The following is a 17,573-nucleotide window of genomic DNA, read 5'->3' as shown; positions in this document are numbered from 1 at the left end:
CGATTACATCCGAGTCCGACATCAAAAATTCAGGCCCTTTCCACCAAAGGTTACACGTTAATAATTCCGACAGTGTTTTTCCGCGTGTCGGTATATCAGCTGGATTTGATCATCCAGAACAATGTCCCCATGAGACAGGATCAGTTAATTGTTGAATTTATCTCACTCGGTTCTCTACAAATGGTTTCCATTTGTCCACTTGTCCTCTTACCCAATTTAGAGTTATCGATGAATCCGTCAAAAATTGAACTTTAGCTGGGATAATCGTCATAGCGTTCCTTACTCTATTTACAAGTCGGGCTCCAAACACTGCTCCCATCAGCTCCAATCTTGGCAAAGTTAATTTTTTAATTAGCGCGACACGAGTTTTTGAACAGACCAAAGCTGTAAAATATCTTCCTGTTACGTCTCTAGTTCGAAAATATACGACTGTGGCGTATGCCTTTTCACTCGCGTCTACAAAACAGTGAATTTTCAGATCAATCTCGAATTCTTCGATTATTTCTCACCAATAATATCTTGAGAACGAAAATTCTTGAAGTTCTCTTAGCTCACAGCACCAGTCTTCGAATTTGGACACTAACTGTGGCGGAAGTTCGATGTCCCACGTTAACCCATGGTTCCATATCTCTTGAAATAAGATCTTCGCTCGAATGCTAAAGGGAGCCAATATTCCAAGTGGGTCGAACAACCTCGCCACTGACTTCAATACCCATCTTTTCGTATTTCTTCGATTCGTTATAAATTGAAATAACGTTCCTAACTCAAATATCATTTTATCTTCAACTTCATTCCAAGCGAGTCCTAACACTTTAGTGTGAATCGAATTAGGTAGACTTATGTTCGTTTGTTTCTCCTACGCTTCTTCGACGACATCAATGACGCTCCTTACATTACAACGCCATTTTTGAAGCTTCATTCCAGCTTCTTTCATTATTTGCGAAGTTTGAGATACCAATTTCCGCGCTTCATCCAATTTCGATGCACCCGAAAGCATGTCATCCACATATAAATCATCCAACAAGACTTCACTCGCTGTCGAATAAATTTCAATATACTTCTTTGTGTGTGCGTGTGCATGTGCGTGTGCGTGTGCGTGTGCGTGTGCGTGTGCGTTTTTCTCCGTTGATAGTTGTTGACCGCAGCCAAAAACAACGGCGCAATTTTCACTAAAACTTAACGGGTACGTAGTTATATTATCTTTGCTCACACTGATTAATCAGTTATTGTGTGCTGGAAAGCTGGTGTCTAAGGTTTTGGGTCGACACCGATTTGTGTCTATCAAAAACAAAAAAACAAAGACGACACTACTTGTCACAAATAATTTCCACGTGTGGTGTATTCATCTTAACATCTATTCGGTATCTTCGTTACATTGCCGTACTGAACTACTTGGATAATTATTTTAATTGTAAGTTCTGGGGCTAATTATTATTAATATTATAATTGAAATGGTACTAATGTAATAATAATAACTTAATTGATATGATACTAATGTAATTAGTTTTCTAACAAATATTAAAAGTTAGTTTACAAAGTAACCTTGAAACTTTTCATTTTTTAAGCACTAGTTAACTTAAGACACTGTACACCATGGAACTAAATACGCTAAATAAAAATATAAATATAGTGTATTTAGTTCCATGACACCATGGTCACACGGGCTTCAATATATTGAGATAATGGGTACGTTCAGTAACTAGTAAACGTGAATTGAACGTTGAATGAAAATTAAATCAACGTGACGTCTAAATTTTTTATTATTTCGGTATTTTTGTTGATTAGTTAGTGAATGTACCCATTGCCTCAAAGATTAATTAACTAGCTTCGCAATCTACGTTTTAAATGAATATTGAGCCTGCCCTCGCTTTAGTATTTTTAACTATAGCTTATGACATTGAGAAGAGAAACCGTTCCAATAATTTAATTTTGGTTATCCAATTTTTCAGGTATAAGATGGATGAAAGATTTGTACATTTGGGCTCAGACCCTCGGTTTAGGCCAGTTCCAAAGAAAGGCCAAAAAGTCAAAATTGACAACAGATTTTCTTCCATGTTCCATGATAAAAAATTCAAACTAAAATACTCTATGGATAAGCGTGGGAGACCTGTTAAAAATTCAACCACTGATGATTTAAAGCGATATTATGAAATGAGTAGTAATTCCTCCAGTGAATACTCCTCAAATGATGATGAAGAACATGATAATCAGATCAATTCATCCGATGATGAAAAAAAAAAAATAGAGAAAAAAGTAAAATTTGCGGAAGACACAAAGCATTTGGAAAGTGATGAATCTGATAATTCTGGTAAGTTCATATTTTTGGAATAAAAGTTTCCAAAACTTGAAGCATTTCTGTAAAATATTTCAGTAAATGAAGATAGGGATGTTAAGGTGGATCTAGCCAGAGGCATTGGAAATGTAGAATCTAGTTCATCAGATGAAGATCTTAGCAGTGATGAAAGCAGTAATTAAATGACTTTTTCAGATATATTTTTTTATGATTAATTGTAAAATGGTTTTAAGGTGGTGAAGAAGAAATATCTCATAATTGGGGAGAATTGGATAGAGAGGCTCCTCAAGATGACAATATCAGTACACGTTTGGCAATTTGCAACATGGACTGGGACAGAATTAAAGCTGTAGACCTTTTCATCCTGGCAAATTCTTTCAAGCCAGCTGATGGTCTCATTAATTCTGTTAAAGTCAGTATTTTAATATTTTAAGAACTGCTGCAATCACTAAAGGAAAATTTTTACTTAATAAATCTTGTTTTAATGCTGCAATCACTAAAGGAAAATTTTTACTTAATAAATCTTGTTTTAAAGATATATCCTTCTGAATATGGCCTGCAAAGAATGAAAGAGGAGCAACTTAAGGGACCTACTGAACTGGTTCAAGAAACTTTAAAAAGTGACGATGAAGACTATACTGAAACTAAGGAAGGGTCCAAATATCACATGGAAAAACTTCGAAAGTATCAGTTAAATAGGCTGAAATATTTCTATGCAGTTTTGGAGTGCGATTCTCAATTAACTGCTTCCAAAATTTATGAGGAGTTGGATGGTATGGAGTATGAGAGTAGCGCTGCTCAGTTAGATCTACGTTTTGTACCTGATGACTTAACATTTGATCATGTTTGTCATTTTATTATCTTATAATATTATTTTCTCCAAAAAGTTTAATTAACCAAAAAATTTCACTTTTAATTAGGATCCAACATCTGTTTGCGATTCATTACCTGATTTAGCTACATACCAACCTGTTTTATTTACAACAACGGCTTTGCAACAAGCGTCAGTGAAGTTGACTTGGGACGAAACTGACCCAGATAGAGTTAGAACTATTGAAAAAGCTTTTTCAGCCGCAGACGAGGATGAGGCAAATTTAAAGAATTATTTGGCTTCTTCATCAGAAGATGAAGGTTGTTTATAATTTTAATATTTTATAAATGAAAGTTTTTACCACATTTCCAAATCTTAAAAAAAAGGTTTTTCGAGTGTCGATGAAAATCAACCCTCAGCTAATCAAATCAAGGAATCTCAAGAGCCAAAAATTCAAGGGGCTAAGAAAAGCCAATCTGCAATTGAAAAATATAAAGCACTTTTGGCTAATTTAGAAGAAGAAGAGCAGAAAAGCAAAGAAAAAGATGTTACTTTAGAAATATCATGGGAGCCTGGATTAAAAGGAAAGGCTGAAAACTTACTCAAAAGGAGAGAGAAAATGAAAGACGCAACGGCTTTTGACGAATTTCTGGAGAAAAAAAAGGAGAAGAAGAAATTACAGAAAGAATTAAGAAACCAACCTGCTGAAAAAGAAACTAAGGATTCTTCAGTAATGTTGCAAAATAAATACCTTAAGATTGAGTCTCACTTTTTTTTTTGTAGGATGAAGATGGTCAAGCATTTAGTGATGATGAAGTTCCAAGTGATCTTGACCTGAATGAACCATTTTTTAAGGAAGAAATGGAAAAAATAAAGACTGGTAATTTCCTAATAAATGCTTTGTCTAGTGATGGGACTAAACTGATATGATATCGCTATCGGGTACTAATATCCCGATTTTGCCGATTAATCAGTTTGCGTTAAAGGGTCGTGACATGCGTCTAAATTGCCGATTTTACCCTTTACTAATATTAAAAATATCTCTACTGATACTTTCAAAAACAAGGTTGATGATGTCACTAACCTTGACCTTTCGATTTGCGAATTTATTGTAAAATATCTGTATTGATAAAAATTAGTTAAATATCGGTAAAATTGCAATATTGGCCAACACTAATATCTTGCAATTTATTAGCTAAGCCAAAGAAAAAACTTAAAAATGAGAAAAGAGGTGTGAAAAAAGATACTGATGAGGGCGAGCTTGAGCTTTTAACAATGGATAATGATGATAGAATAGATTCAAACAAGCACTTTAATCTTAAAAATTTAATTGACAACAAATCGAAGAGTAAAATGAAAAAAGAAAGAAAGTTGAAGAAAATGAATAAGCTCCAGATAGAAGACAACTTCCAAGTAATTTTTCTTTTATGTGGAAAATTGTATTGGATTCTAAATTAATTTGTTTCTCAGGTTAATGTAGAAGATCCACGCTTTACAGCTATTTATGAATCTGCTTTATTCAACATTGATCCCTCGGATCCTCATTACAAGAAAACAAAAGGCATGCAGACTTTTGTTGAGGAAAAATTTAAACGAAGGAAACAAATTCCTTCAGAAGTTACTCCACCAAATAAAATTGCCAAAATGAACAATAACAAAGAGGGACTTAAAATTAATCCATCCTTGTCTCTATTAGTAAATTCAGTAAAAAACAAAACTATTAATTATTCCAAAAGAAAGTTATAGCAGAAATTTAAAAATAATGTATAATTAAACTTTTTTATTTAAGGGTAATTTCTTCATTATTACAACTTGCTCTAAAATGATTTTATTTCTACACAAGATTGAAAATTATTCTGGGGTAGCTAATTGGATATCAGGATTACGCCTTTCCCAGATTAAGCGATGCTTTTGTTTGAAATAACATGCTACAGCTCCTTGGTATTTTCCAAGATCTCCATCTAAAAAATAATTTTTTTTAAATATTACGCTACAAAGATCCGTACCAGGTGTTACAAAAAATTCCAATCATTAAGCCAAATTAAGAACAAATTTAACTATGTATTATTTCTGGATTTCTGTTAGAAATATTCCTTTTGAGTATATGAAATTGAAACAAGCTCACTGAAAAATCATCTTGGACATCATTTTGATTATAAACTAATTGACAATATAAATGGTTTTACACCCAAATCCAATTTAAATTGGCCTATAATAAGTTGATAAATGAGACAAATAATATTCGGCTTTGTGTCTCAACATACATTGGAATGTGGTGTTAAACCTTCATCTAATTGTAACATTGAACATGCATCATTAGCCAGGTATAAGAGCCAAAAATTATGGGCCCTTGTATTTATAACACTGGTTCAAGTCATTCATAATTTCACTGTCCAATAACCCCTCAACGAGCAAAGTGACCCGAAAATTAAATTTTGTTGCATTTAAAGCTTAGCACTATTATTTATCTTGTAAACACCTTTCATATAAATACTGTTATATACATTTAATGAACCAATTTTCGACAGCTAGATTGTACTGCTCCAAATGTTTATGACAACGATCAGTATTTGGATATTCGGAAAAGTAACAATCCTCTTTTCTTCGCCGAATAATATTTAATATTAGACTGTCAACTTGCCTGTAAAATATGAATTTAGAAAAGGAGAACCTAAATAAATTAGGTTTCTTGTAACCAACCTATCTCTTTTAAATTGTTGTTCTGCTTCAAATATGCAAACTGGATCATCAACTTCACATTCATCAACAGTTGGTACTCTACGATATTGACGATGATAATAATTGTATTGGGGCCTATTAGGTTCTACAACGCTTTCTGCAAAAACGTTTAGTTTTAAATGTATAATCTGCAAATCATAAAAATACATTAGGCCTTGGTTAAATATTATTTACCTCTAAACCAAACAGCTGGAGCTTCAAACACGTTGGTAATTGCATTTATGAATCGAGCAAAATTATTGCGTGGTTCTCGATCAGCCATTTTTTACTGTTTGACCTCTCTCAACTTTGGATAAATAATGACCTCTACGTTTGTTTCTTTCCCCCTACAATCTGAACCCCCTACGCCCTTCACTTAGCAACACCACTGATAAAAACTGACGGCGAAGATAATAAAATACAAAATTATGACATATTAATGTTATATTCGATCAAATAATTAAGAAAACAACTCTTATTTTTAAAGTGAAAATTACGAAAATTAAAATGAATAAATTTTATTAAAAAAATAAATAAATTTGTGATTCAAGGAAAAGGTAGCTTTTAAGGGGCAGTTGCCAAATTGACCATAGGCAAAAATGGCTTCGCAGTCGGGTTTATCGCGTTATGTTGTCGGGAGATGATTGTTATATAGCTTGTTAGTTTGATTTTTAATTAAAATAATTATGGTTTGAAGGATCGTGGTAAGTTTTTATTACTATGAAACATTTATTTGGGGGGTATATAACTTATTGTAGAGAAACTTAGTCCTAGAATCGTAGTGCCAAGGCCCTTTTTTGATGGGTCACCATCGCCAAATTTGTAGGCCTAGGTAAGGCTCAAAGCTATACTCATCAGCCTACCCAGTTTCGGGCTAACAACTTGAAATTGTGAAAATCCTTTCCGTGGCTTTAAATTGAACTGGGTAGCTTACCTTTATTGTTTGAAAATAGTAGATTATTATTATAGTATGATAAGTCTGAAATTTTTTTATTTTTTCTATTAACTGTTTAAAAGTTTTTAATCTCCTTATCAATAAAGCTAGTTTTACCCCTGTTTTTGATCTATATATAGGGCTAGGCCAAGTATATTATGGTATGTTTTATTTTATTGACATGTAAACCAATTTTGTGTCTACTTTCTTGGTTCATAGAGCAGTTTAATATCTAAAGTGATAATATCACTTTGCACAATAATTTATTAAACACCTTAATTCCTCAGTTTTTGTATTATTAGTTAACCTTTCATACCCTTAAAATATTTTTCTTAGTTGTGTTTTTGGCTTAGTTTTAAAGTGTAAAGAATATATGTATTTGTACATAAGTTTGATTGTACGAGGGCTGCTTACTGAAAATCAATCAGGTCTAGGTTTTGTTTTGTATCATTCTGTATGCATGGGCCAAATAATGATTTATCATTATTTGGCCCATGCTGTATGCATATTATAAAACCAGGTCTTTTTCCTTTTTGTTTGAGGTAATAAGTACTTTGAAAAAACACTTTAAAAAGGTATTTGTTTTAGGCATTTATAATGGATAGAAAAACTTTTTAGAATGCTCCCGCCAATTAACTAGTTCTTTAAAAAATTGTTTTTCTTCATTTATAATTTTACAACCTGCGCAGTAAACAGTCTTAAGTAAATGGATAATCATACCATAATATTTTGTTTAACAATGTTTATGTAGATCTTAAATTTAAAATTTACGTTAAAAAACCTTATTTGATGCAAAGTATCTTGTATAAGTAAGTCATGGCCTTAAGCAAACGCTCAATCAATTTAAAGAAAAAAATTATTAGTTATTTTGCGAATCCCAAGTGATTTAGTAAAGTGAAGTGCAGATTTCTCTGTAAAAGCAAAATTCTTCCCTATTGTAACTTGTTATCTAGCTATGGTACAACTTGATAAGAGTTTTCATTTATTTTTTGTCAGGAAGTACCCACTTCAGAGTTTCTATAGAGATAAGATATTTTCCCATTAGGCTTTTTTTTCTTCATTGAATGCAGTTTTTGTCGTATAATTGTAATATTTGTATATTAATTTTAGGTACCCTGTTACTCTTAAATCTGTAGAGAAGACAGGGATTCATAAAAAAAATTAGAACAAAGTGACATGTGGAATGTGCCCTCGGAGATGGGCCAGCCCGAAGTGGCCCTATCCAGTAGGGACCTAAGAAGAACTAGTGGCAGTAGCCGTGCTTCCGATATAACTGGACCTCCCTCGTCGCCTTTACCTCCACCAGGGTTGATTGAAAACCCTCTCTTCGAAGGGTCATCTAGTGCTAATAACGTGGCTAATAGCAATAGCGGTGTGACACAAACTGGTAGTGGAAGTAGTTTGAGCAGTATCAATGCTCATCACGGAAGTGCCAGTGGACACCAGAATTGTAGACTCTCAAGTATAGGCAGTGTCGGTATGAATCCATTAGCTGGACCTTCGCACGTATCAGGCTCGGTCAGCCACCCAGCAACAGTGTCTAGGCAAACTTCTGAACCTACGCCTATGGCTCGAAAAGTTGTACAAGATAGAAGAAGCGCATCAAACCAAAACAGGCCCACAAGCGCTACCCTTAGGAGAGCTAACACTGTTAAAGAGTAAGTTTTTCTCTCCCCAACTTATCCAATGTCATGTAACTTTGTTTTTGATCAATATTACTCATTACTAACTTCCTTCTTTTTCATCAGGTATGTGGTGAAAAGTACTACTTGTTTTTTCGGAGTTAATAATGATACTGAAGAAAATAGTTATCAAATATGGACTGAGAGGAGAAAAAGACTTCTCAGTAAAAGATATGGCAAGCTCAAGGTGACTTTCATTTCCATACCTTTTATTGAATGTAAGAAATTACGGTATTAGTATATATTATTGCACTTCAATTTTCAGGAATCTTACAACCACCCTTCAGCGGCTCCACCACTTCAGAGCTCTGCACCAATGCCTCATCATGTAGCTGCAGAAATTCAACAGCAGCATCAACAGCAGCAACATCAACAAAATCAACTATTAAGGCGAGCCACGCCATCTACTATGCGATGTTCTTATACTCCAGCTTCTTCTAGTCTCCACTCTCATCCAGCAGTCAGTGGTGGGGGTATTCTTCATCATCACTCTCAGCCAGGACATCAAAGTGTGGGTTTGGTTGGAGGACCTTATGGAGGACTAGATGAAATTGATAGACCTACAGTTAGGGCTGCTAGTGCAGCTCCATCAACATGCTCTACAACCTCAATAAAGGAAAGGCAACCAACGCGTAGAAAAGAGTCTGTGTACAGGTTAACCTGGGATGGAATGGTGTTCTTAACTACGGTAACTTTAATAAAAATGGTTTTTAATTCTCCAAACTAATCTGCCAATTATCTTTGTAGATGGCCAAGAAAAGGTGGTCAACTCATAAGACTGGAGGCCGACCCAGTGTTACTGGGCGGCAACTTTCTAGCTATGCAGCTTCTGAAGGAGATGACAATGTCTTTTATGATGACGCTGTTTCTTCTCGTGTTGATGTAACTGCAACCGGGCTTCCAAAAGCTCAAGTATGAATAATTTCTGCCATTTCTAATACGCGACTAATTCAACACTGATAGTGACATTTGGTATTGTAGCTTCCAAATACTGAAGAAAATTTCTTTGACCGATCAACTTGGGAGTCTGGTGGGTTAACTGGTGCTACTGGAGGTGGTATTGGTATGACTGCAGCAACCTCCATGCCTTCGGCTATGTCAACTAGTCGCAATAGTTTTTCCCACCAGTTGCCATCGTTTTATCCCTTGCACACTCCGCAACATCATCAACCGATAGGGCAACCCCTTGGTCATAGAGATCATCTAGAACCTTGGTATGGGAGGGTCTCTCAAACCCCTCCTCCCCCTCACCTACCCAACCCCACTTCAACACCCACACCCTCGCCTACCAGTCTCCCCCAAGTGCCTCGAATAGCTGCGTCTACTCCACCCCTGATTCAGTCAGTTCCTGGTAGTAGCAACCAGTCTCTACCAACTTTGGGAGGAGGCATTGGTACTGGAATAGCCTCAACTCGCGATAGTGGTAAATCGGAGCCAGATTTCTGGCAGCGTCCGTCCTCTACGGAAGTGGACTCTATTGTTAGATCAACTGATATTGGAATGAGAAGGATATGGAATAGGGTAAAGAATTAATTTACCTCGCTCTGCTCTTTTCATTTACACTACTAAGTGTCGTCAATTTCTTTAGATACTCGATCATGCTTTTGACAACTCTGACCGTCGTCAGTATGGTATGGGTGTTGTAGGAAAATTTTTCAACCGCAGGTTCAGGAGAGACAGGCTCACTTCAGACGTAAGAAGCCAGCTAGACGACATCGATGATCATAGGTTTGTTAGGCAATCTATCATCAACAAAAGCGTGATATTAATATTTCCATTTTGTTTTTCAGGCCTTATTTTACATATTGGGTAACAACTGTTCAAATTCTAATAACTTTGATCACGTTAGCGGTATATGGTTTTGGACCTTGGGGGTTTCATCGAACTCAAAGATCTAGTCTGGTAAAAGATTATTTTCTCAAGTTGATGGTGATATTCTTTAGGTTTTTTATTACAGTCTTTTTAATCAATATTTCTAGGTTTTGGTTACTAGTTTATCATTGCAACAAGTTGACTATTTTGAGCCTGATAATTTTTGGCTCGGGCCCAGATCGGTGAGCTATTTAGTTTAATAAAAACTATGGATTTCGATAAATATTTTTGGTTTTTTTAAAGGCTGACTTAGTCCATTTGGGTGCTAAGTTTACTCCATGCATGAGGAGGGATCGTAACATATTTGACTTTATTACAAAAGACAGAGAGCAGGAAAGAAATACTGCGTGTTGCGTTCGGAATGATCAGTCCGGATGCGTTCAAACCTCTAGAAATAAATGCTCAGTAAGCTGTTTCATTTTATTTTTAGGTTTGAAAAAACGAAATTTTAGAGTAGACATATTTCTTTTAATTTTGCCATACTGAAAACTAATATTTTAACTTTCTAGTTCATTCCCCCTATTAATGAAATCAATCTCGTATTTGCTTTTTAATATGTAAATTAGCTTCATTTTATTTATTACCCAAAAGGCTTCTTTCTTAACCCATGTGCTTTTTAATGTGGTAAGGCTGTTTTCCGTTGTATATTTAAAATGGCCAAAATGGCTGTCTTCTATTTAGTTGATAGTTATACTTGGGATATAATTATCTCATCGTGTTACTTTCAAAACTTCTTATAAGATTTTATAATTGACTGCCATAAAAGAAACTACCCACTATCCGCAATGACACTAACAAACTTACAAAATGCTTCTTTTCTTTTTCCTTTTTACTACTTAAAAGTGGAGCAATGCGCACTTAGTGAGTATAGCTTAAAAAAATACACTACGTTTTTTTTTTAGTGTAATTAAAATGAGGAAACAGTTAAATATCCTTGCGTTTTAAAGACAAAATTTTTTTAGGGTATTTTTGATTTATTATGTAGTAGTTATTGTAGTGAAATTTGCTTCTTCGTGTATTTGATCTTTGTTCTCTTCTTTCTTACCACAATTGACCCGAGGATCGGTGACTGGGGTAGGCATTACATTTATATATATATATATATTTTGTATATATTTTTTATATGGCTTAAAACCTGTATCACAGCTTGTGATATAATATGAAGTTTTTTTTTAAAAGCACGTAGCATGACTTTTTCAATAAAGTTTTCAAAATTTTTCATTAAGGAATCCTCAAAATTTATTTGCAATGTCTTTCCAATAAGTGTTAAGAAAGAGGATTATACTGTTGGACACAATTTCTTTGTCTGGTTTTTTGCTTGTATTCAAATTCTAGCTCATCGTTCTAGGTGGATAACCCTTATAACTAGCCTATCAGGGCATGTTAGGAAATTCTCGTTTTATTTTGAAATGATGTATTAAAGTCATTTAATGAGTGTACAGTTTTTAGCACTGCCTTTTGATTTAAGACTTAAGTTTGGCTATTTTTTTGGCTGTTGCTAATAAGCATGTTTTTTGTATTTTAGCAAAGAATGGTTCAGTTTATAATGTTCTGAAATTCCTATACTTAACGTCATTTTAGGAGAGAATATCTTCGTGGCAAAAATGGGATCCACGTAAACCAGGTCCTCGTAGATGGGTGTCTGATCCAAAGCAGTTAAACAATAGAAGTGGAAATCACAGATTGTCTGGTTCTGTTTGTGGGCAGGATCCAAGGTAATTGAATTTATTGATGTTATTCTGACAAAACTGAATATTTCTTAATAACTTAATTTTCAGGTACTGTGAAGAACCTGCTTCTGTATTTCCTTATGAATGGCCTGATGATATTACAAAATGGCCGGTAACGATTTGTTTTACAAAATTAAGTTTTTTAAAGTCTTCTAATGTTAAATTACTTGTAAGGTATGTCGGCGTACTGTTGTTAGTCAAAAAGCGGCGGAAGCGCATATGACTTGCGAAGTGATTGGTCGTCCTTGTTGCATTGGAGTCTATGGGGAATGTCGCATCACGACTAAGGAATACTGTGACTTTGTTAAGGGCTTTTTCCACGAAGAAGCGGCCCTGTGCTCGCAGGTTTATTTCTCTACTTTGATTGCTTACTTATGGAAACACCTTTTAGCTAAAATTTTGACAATTTCCTTCCCAAGGTTTCTTGTTTGGATGATGTGTGCGGCATGATCCCATTTTACGCTTCCGATGTGCCTGACCAGTTCTACAGGTTGTGGACTTCTCTCTTCCTACATGCTGGGTACTAAGTGTTTCTTTCTGTCATTTTCAAATTAGAGTCTTCATTAGTTTTAATTTTTTTTTCCAGCATCATCCACTTAGCTTTGACTGTGATTGTTCAGTATCTAATAATGCGGGACTTGGAGAAATTAATTGGCCCTATCAGGATAGCCATCATATACATCATGTCCGGCATTGCTGGAAACTTGGCCAGCGCCATATTTGTGCCATACAGAGCGGAAGTAATAAACTGCCTCCTTTTGTTTGGTTTGGTTGTATAGACTTAAACATTTCTGTACTTCAAGGTTGGACCAGCTGGTTCACAGTTTGGTTTGTTGGCTTGTCTTTTGGTGGAGGTGATCCATTGCTGGCAAATGTTGCAAAGGCCAGGAATGGCTTTGCTCAGGCTAGGAGGAGTGGCATTGGCCTTTTTCCTCATCGGTACTTTGCCCTGGGTGGACAATTACGCCCATTTGTTCGGTTTCATCTTCAGCTTCCTGTTGTCTTACGCCCTGCTGCCTTTTGTCTCGTTCGGCACTTACGACCGCACCATCAAGGTGATCTTAATCTGGGTGTGTCTAACTGTGGTCTTGGCCTTGTTTACGGGACTCCTAGTTCTCTTCTACGTCAACCCAATTTACGAGTGCTCATTCTGCAAGTATTTTAATTGCGTACCTTTGACGAGGGATTTTTGCGAAAACCAAGATCTGGTTTTTGGCAGATTAGAATTCTGACACCCCTCTTTTCCTTCGCCTAAGATCTCTCATTCCTTACAAAAGAAACCTGAGAGGCATTATACTGAGAAAAAATCCCTTGACCCTATTATCCACGCTAAAAATTACCTTGTTGCCAATTTTTATCTCAAAGAAGGTGTTAAGCCAGGGAACGTTGGAACCATTTTAAATAAGGACTCCTTTTACGCCCTATTTTAAAACTTTTTGGTTTTTTATACGTATATATAAATATATTTAAAACCTATTAAAAGTAGAAATAATTTTAGGGCATAGTTAAAACAAATTTGAAAAACCAATTGTAAAAAAAGGTACTAGAGTATTGGTTATATTCTGAAATGAAAAAGCCAAAGTTTTATTGCCATTTGAGTTTTATTATTATTATTTTCCAATGATAGAAGTTGAAGGAGACTCTGATACTTTTATATTTAATTTTTATTAAATTTTATCGTTACTTACGCATGCAATATTGTTGCAACCCCAATATGTGTTTTAATTTTATATCGCCAATGGACCCCTTCCCCCACCATATCTAGTCTTTCTCTAACGGGAGAATATTGTTCGGAGAAAAATGGAAATACTGTTTTTGAATATTACATTGTTTGGAAATTTTCCTTTGCCCGCAAAGTTATGCGATAATAGGAAATGAAAACTGGCTAAACAAACTTAAAACGGAATGTGAAACTTCATAATGTGCAAATATAAACAGTGAAACTATGTTGGAACCTAAAAAAACTTAACAATCATTTTGGTTTTTGGTTTGCCAATTCTCAAAGTGCCATCATCATCATGTCTTGGAATTAAAATGAAATACCAAAAAAATGGGAACAAAATTAAACGAAACTGGGGGAAGGGGGCACACCACATTCTAACGTTAACACTGGCTGGAAAAACAGATCAGTGTGGAGAGTGGTGTTTTTTATACCATTCATAAGAAAAAAAACCAAAAATGAGAAAAACCGGTTTCATGTGATATTGAAGTAAAATTGTATATTTGTCACTTTGTGATATTTTAATAAAATACTTTACACTAAAGTGTTTGTGTAAAAAAAATTTAAATAAAATTAATTGAAAATATTATTTTTGTCAGGATATTTTTGTTGAAGGGGCGAGTTAATTTTATTTATAAGTAATGTTTTAGAACTAATTTATGAGATTTCAAACCTGAAACTTGATAGGTTATAGGTTATTTATTGCGGTATAAAAATACACTCTTTTGGAACAGAGTGGCTCCGTAGTGTAGCTCAGCAAGAACAGAACAAAAATTAAAATTAAACAGTAAAAGAAAAATTGGGTTAAAGATAATATCACGAGTACAATTGTTAAAACAGTTAATATGCGTGGTACACTCTGTTTGAAAAGTCTTCGACAGCTGAAATTTTTGCCCTCTTTTTAATTCTGCTAGAAAACTATAATAGATAGTTCGATGAAACCTATTGCAACTTTTATTTATTTTCCAATATCTTTCGTTATTTATCGGTTTCGTCCGCCAAAAATTAATAGTTTGGCCGGAACCGTCAAAACTTATTTTTGACAACTGTTTAAATATTGGTTCTACGGCACTGACTCACGCGTTTTTGAATTCACAATGGTCGATTCATATTTAGAAAGTGGAAAAATTATCCCTCTACAACCAACGGTTGAGAAGTTATAGCGTTTCCAAACTCTCCTCGAAACTAGGAAACACCTAAAATGCATCAAGCGATTATAAATAACGCAACTTCGACGACAATTTGGAAACGCGATAACTTCTCAACCGTTGGTTGTAGAGGGATAATTTTTCCACTTTCTAAATATGAACCGACCATTGTGAATTCAAAAACGCGTGAGTCAGTGCCGTAGAACCAATATTTAAACAGTTGTCAAAAATGAGTTTCGACGGTTCCCGCCAAACTATTAATTTTTGGCGGACGAAACCGATAAATAACGAAAGATATTGGAAAATAAATAAAAGTTGCAATTGGTTTCATCGAGCTATCTATTATAGTTTTCTAGCAGAATTAAAAAGAGGGCAAAAATTTCAGCTGTCGAAGACTTTTCAAACAGAGTGTACATAGGAACTGCATATTGCGAATTAAAATTAAGTATTCTTTTGACACTCTCACTTAAGTTTTGCCACTTAACTAAAATATCTGAAACTATGTCAGAATTATTATTATTTGAATTGTGAATGGTGGCAAAATAGATTATTTTATTTTACTTATAAGATAGGTACAAACAAAAAAGGAATTGTTAAGATAATTCCCCTTGGTGCATAATTCGTAGGCAGCGGTGCATGGGGGGGGGGGGGAGAATAACGAGAATGAATATTGGTGTATATAGCAATGAGCCTTCACACCAAGCGCACCAGATTCAAAATAAAACAAATGGAAAAATTAACAAGCACTAAAAGCGAACAATGCAATAAAATGAACACACAAAACAAAAAATTAAAATACGCGACAAATCGAATAACAAAATCAAAAAAGAAACGAGATAATAATAGTCCGCAGAAAGTTATCAAGTCCGAACAGCGTTGCGAAGTATAGCGCAAGTGGCGGAAATAACGTCTGAAAATCCGGCGTGGACCGCTTTCAACACACCCGTCAGAGAGACGGGAAGAGCCCTCTTATGGAGACTACTAAGGAGACCTCGCCGTGCTGCAACTTGGGATGAACAGGTGAAGAGAATGTGCTCCGCGGTATCTACCGCCCCGCACTTCGAGCAAGAATCCGAGCTGCTCAAATAAAAGCGGAAGAGAGTTGCTTTCGTGGGAAGGCGTCCGCAGCCGAGACGCGCCAAAAGAGTGTCATCCCGCCTGGAGAGCTGCCGCCGCATAATCTCGCGAGAGCCCGGATTAGGCTTCGCTTCCCTGAGCGCGTAGGAGGTGGCGCGGGTCTGCCAGGAGTCCCACCAAGCACTGGTAACCACTTTACTACACGCGGATTTCAATTCAGAGAGCGTAGCCGGGAGGAAAAAGTTCACCTTGGAGGGACGCGGAAGACTGGTGACGTCCACGAGCCCGTCCGCCGTTTCATTGCCCACTACGCGACGTGAGCCGGACACCACAAAAGAGTCACTGAGTAGGAGTACCCGTCGCATAAGTCATGAATAGCGGTGATTACCGGATCATTTGAACGCGAATGTAACATCGTAAGCGAGCTTTTGGAGTCGGAGCAGAGGACTATTGAACTTTCAAGATGAGCGGAAGCGTATGAAAGTGCCAATTGAATGGCCAACAGCTCTATCCTGTTTATGGGATGGCCGGGATCCACTAGAGACCGAGCACCGACCCCGAGAGAAGGAATGGCGAAGGCGGCACCCCCGACTCCCGAGTCCGGGGCGAGAGACCCGTCAGTGTAAATAACCGTCACGTCTTTGGCGTAGATGTCGAGCGTCGCGAGGAACAACTGTCGTAGCGCGTCCGAGCAGAGGTCACCTTTGCGAGTAGTTAGCCAACGGGAGATGACCGTCACCTTGGGAGGTTACCAGGGAGGAGTGGACGTGGGCGGAAGATGACCCCTGGAGCAATGAAAGAGCCAGGAGAGATTGTGTTCCCTAGCCATGTTCCACGCCCGGAGCAGAAAAGGAAGCCGATCCGGGGCGAAGCGATGCTCAATGACCTCCAGTTGAGCCAGGTTGTCCCGAAGAAGAGCGGGATAAAACGTCGGGGTATCCGCTGCGCCACATGGAGCAAGTGTATGGAGGTCCAAAATAGTGCGACGAAAACTCAGCGGTGGAATTGCGGCCTTAGCTTCCATTAGGACAATGGGTGTAGACCGTGGCACACCAAGGATGACCCGTAGAGCAGCGTTTTGGACTTTGTCCAAAGAGGCGAGCAGAGGAGCGGCTGCGGACGCATAGAGGGGGCTGGAATAATCCAGCCTGGAGCGAATGAGGTGGGTGTACAAAAGCCTTAGCACGGCTCTACTGGCACCCCAACCGGTCGCTGAGACAGTACGCAGAAGATTGAGGCGCTTGAGAGAAGAGGAGGCTAGAGCCTCGACGTGAGGCTTCCATGTGAGTCGGTCGTCGAAAATACCACCGAGGTACCTATACGAGTGGACTTTGGTTAAGGGAGTGCCATCGAGACTGAGAGTGAGATCGCCTGGGATGGTAGTCTCCTTTGAGAAAAGCAAAAACTGGCACCTTGAGTCGCTGAAAGTTGAGCCCCCAGAGTGCACAGTACTCCGCGATGTGATCAAGCGATTGCTGCATGGAGCCGTATAAGGAGCGAAGGGCTTGTCCACAGACCCAGGCCGCAATATCGTCGGCGTGTTCCCCTTGGGAAACATGTCTCTGGCATAGTTGGGGAATCCCGTCCA

The 17,573-nt window shown here is 36.9% G+C and overlaps 3 protein-coding genes across 3 annotated transcripts; 2 read left to right on the top strand and 1 right to left on the bottom strand.

Annotated features, from left to right (window-relative positions):
- The first annotated feature begins 1,323 nt into the window (after window positions 1-1,323).
- On the top strand, window positions 1,324-4,964 carry LOC149933022 (ESF1 homolog). The gene is made up of 10 exons (XM_090156734.1): window positions 1,324-1,411; window positions 1,950-2,308; window positions 2,372-2,467; window positions 2,527-2,705; window positions 2,829-3,137; window positions 3,214-3,424; window positions 3,491-3,834; window positions 3,888-3,984; window positions 4,300-4,517; window positions 4,575-4,964. Exons 2-10 carry the CDS (start codon window positions 1,957-1,959, stop codon window positions 4,848-4,850), a joined length of 2,082 nt encoding a protein of 693 aa, XP_090012860.1. The 5' UTR covers window positions 1,324-1,411; window positions 1,950-1,956; the 3' UTR covers window positions 4,851-4,964.
- Window positions 4,865-6,258, bottom strand: ND-PDSW (NADH dehydrogenase (ubiquinone) PDSW subunit). Its single transcript, XM_090156735.1, has 4 exons — window positions 6,018-6,258; window positions 5,805-5,940; window positions 5,609-5,745; window positions 4,865-5,065 (listed from the first exon to the last, which is right to left on the bottom strand). Exons 1-4 carry the CDS (start codon window positions 6,103-6,105, stop codon window positions 4,956-4,958), a joined length of 471 nt encoding a protein of 156 aa, XP_090012861.1. The 5' UTR covers window positions 6,106-6,258; the 3' UTR covers window positions 4,865-4,955.
- Window positions 6,259-6,357: 99 nt separating this feature from the next.
- On the top strand, window positions 6,358-14,317 carry LOC149933020 (uncharacterized). Its single transcript, XM_090156733.1, has 16 exons — window positions 6,358-6,526; window positions 7,867-8,414; window positions 8,505-8,625; window positions 8,704-9,126; window positions 9,186-9,350; window positions 9,420-9,959; window positions 10,027-10,166; window positions 10,229-10,340; window positions 10,418-10,492; window positions 10,554-10,715; window positions 11,892-12,025; window positions 12,089-12,152; window positions 12,215-12,385; window positions 12,460-12,560; window positions 12,627-12,780; window positions 12,844-14,317. The coding sequence occupies exons 2-16, from the start codon at window positions 7,933-7,935 to the stop codon at window positions 13,270-13,272; spliced, it is 3,273 nt and encodes a 1,090-aa protein (XP_090012859.1). The 5' UTR covers window positions 6,358-6,526; window positions 7,867-7,932; the 3' UTR covers window positions 13,273-14,317.
- The last annotated feature ends 3,256 nt before the right edge of the window (window positions 14,318-17,573 follow it).

The sequence above is a fragment of the Leiobunum rupestre genome, chromosome 8 (genome assembly GCF_980474605.1).
Source record: "Leiobunum rupestre chromosome 8, qqLeiRupe1.1.hap1, whole genome shotgun sequence".
In the NCBI taxonomy this organism is placed as follows: Eukaryota; Metazoa; Arthropoda; class Arachnida; order Opiliones; family Sclerosomatidae; genus Leiobunum; species Leiobunum rupestre.
The sequence above is the reverse complement of the archived record's forward strand: the minus strand, read 5'-3'. Positions and strand labels throughout refer to the sequence as shown.

Bases quoted from the DNA above. Each gene is read 5' to 3' on its own strand.
- ND-PDSW (XM_090156735.1), bottom strand. From the start codon at position 6,105: ATGGCTGATCGAGAACCACGCAATAATTTTGCTCGATTCATAAATGCA. The intron at 5,746-5,804 runs GTTGGTTACAAG...CATATTTTACAG, and splicing joins CAACAATTTAAAAGAGATAG to GCAAGTTGACAGTCTAATAT. The intron at 5,066-5,608 runs GTATATAACAGT...ATTATTTTTTAG, and splicing joins CGAAAATTGGTTCATTAAAT to ATGGAGATCTTGGAAAATAC.
- LOC149933022 (XM_090156734.1), top strand. From the start codon at position 1,957: ATGGATGAAAGATTTGTACATTTGGGCTCAGACCCTCGGTTTAGGCCA. The intron at 3,138-3,213 runs GTTTGTCATTTT...ACTTTTAATTAG, and splicing joins ATGACTTAACATTTGATCAT to GATCCAACATCTGTTTGCGA. The intron at 3,835-3,887 runs GTAATGTTGCAA...TTTTTTTTGTAG, and splicing joins AAGAAACTAAGGATTCTTCA to GATGAAGATGGTCAAGCATT.
- LOC149933020 (XM_090156733.1), top strand. From the start codon at position 7,933: ATGTGGAATGTGCCCTCGGAGATGGGCCAGCCCGAAGTGGCCCTATCC. The intron at 9,127-9,185 runs GTAACTTTAATA...TTATCTTTGTAG, and splicing joins GAATGGTGTTCTTAACTACG to ATGGCCAAGAAAAGGTGGTC. The intron at 12,153-12,214 runs GTAACGATTTGT...ATTACTTGTAAG, and splicing joins ATGATATTACAAAATGGCCG to GTATGTCGGCGTACTGTTGT.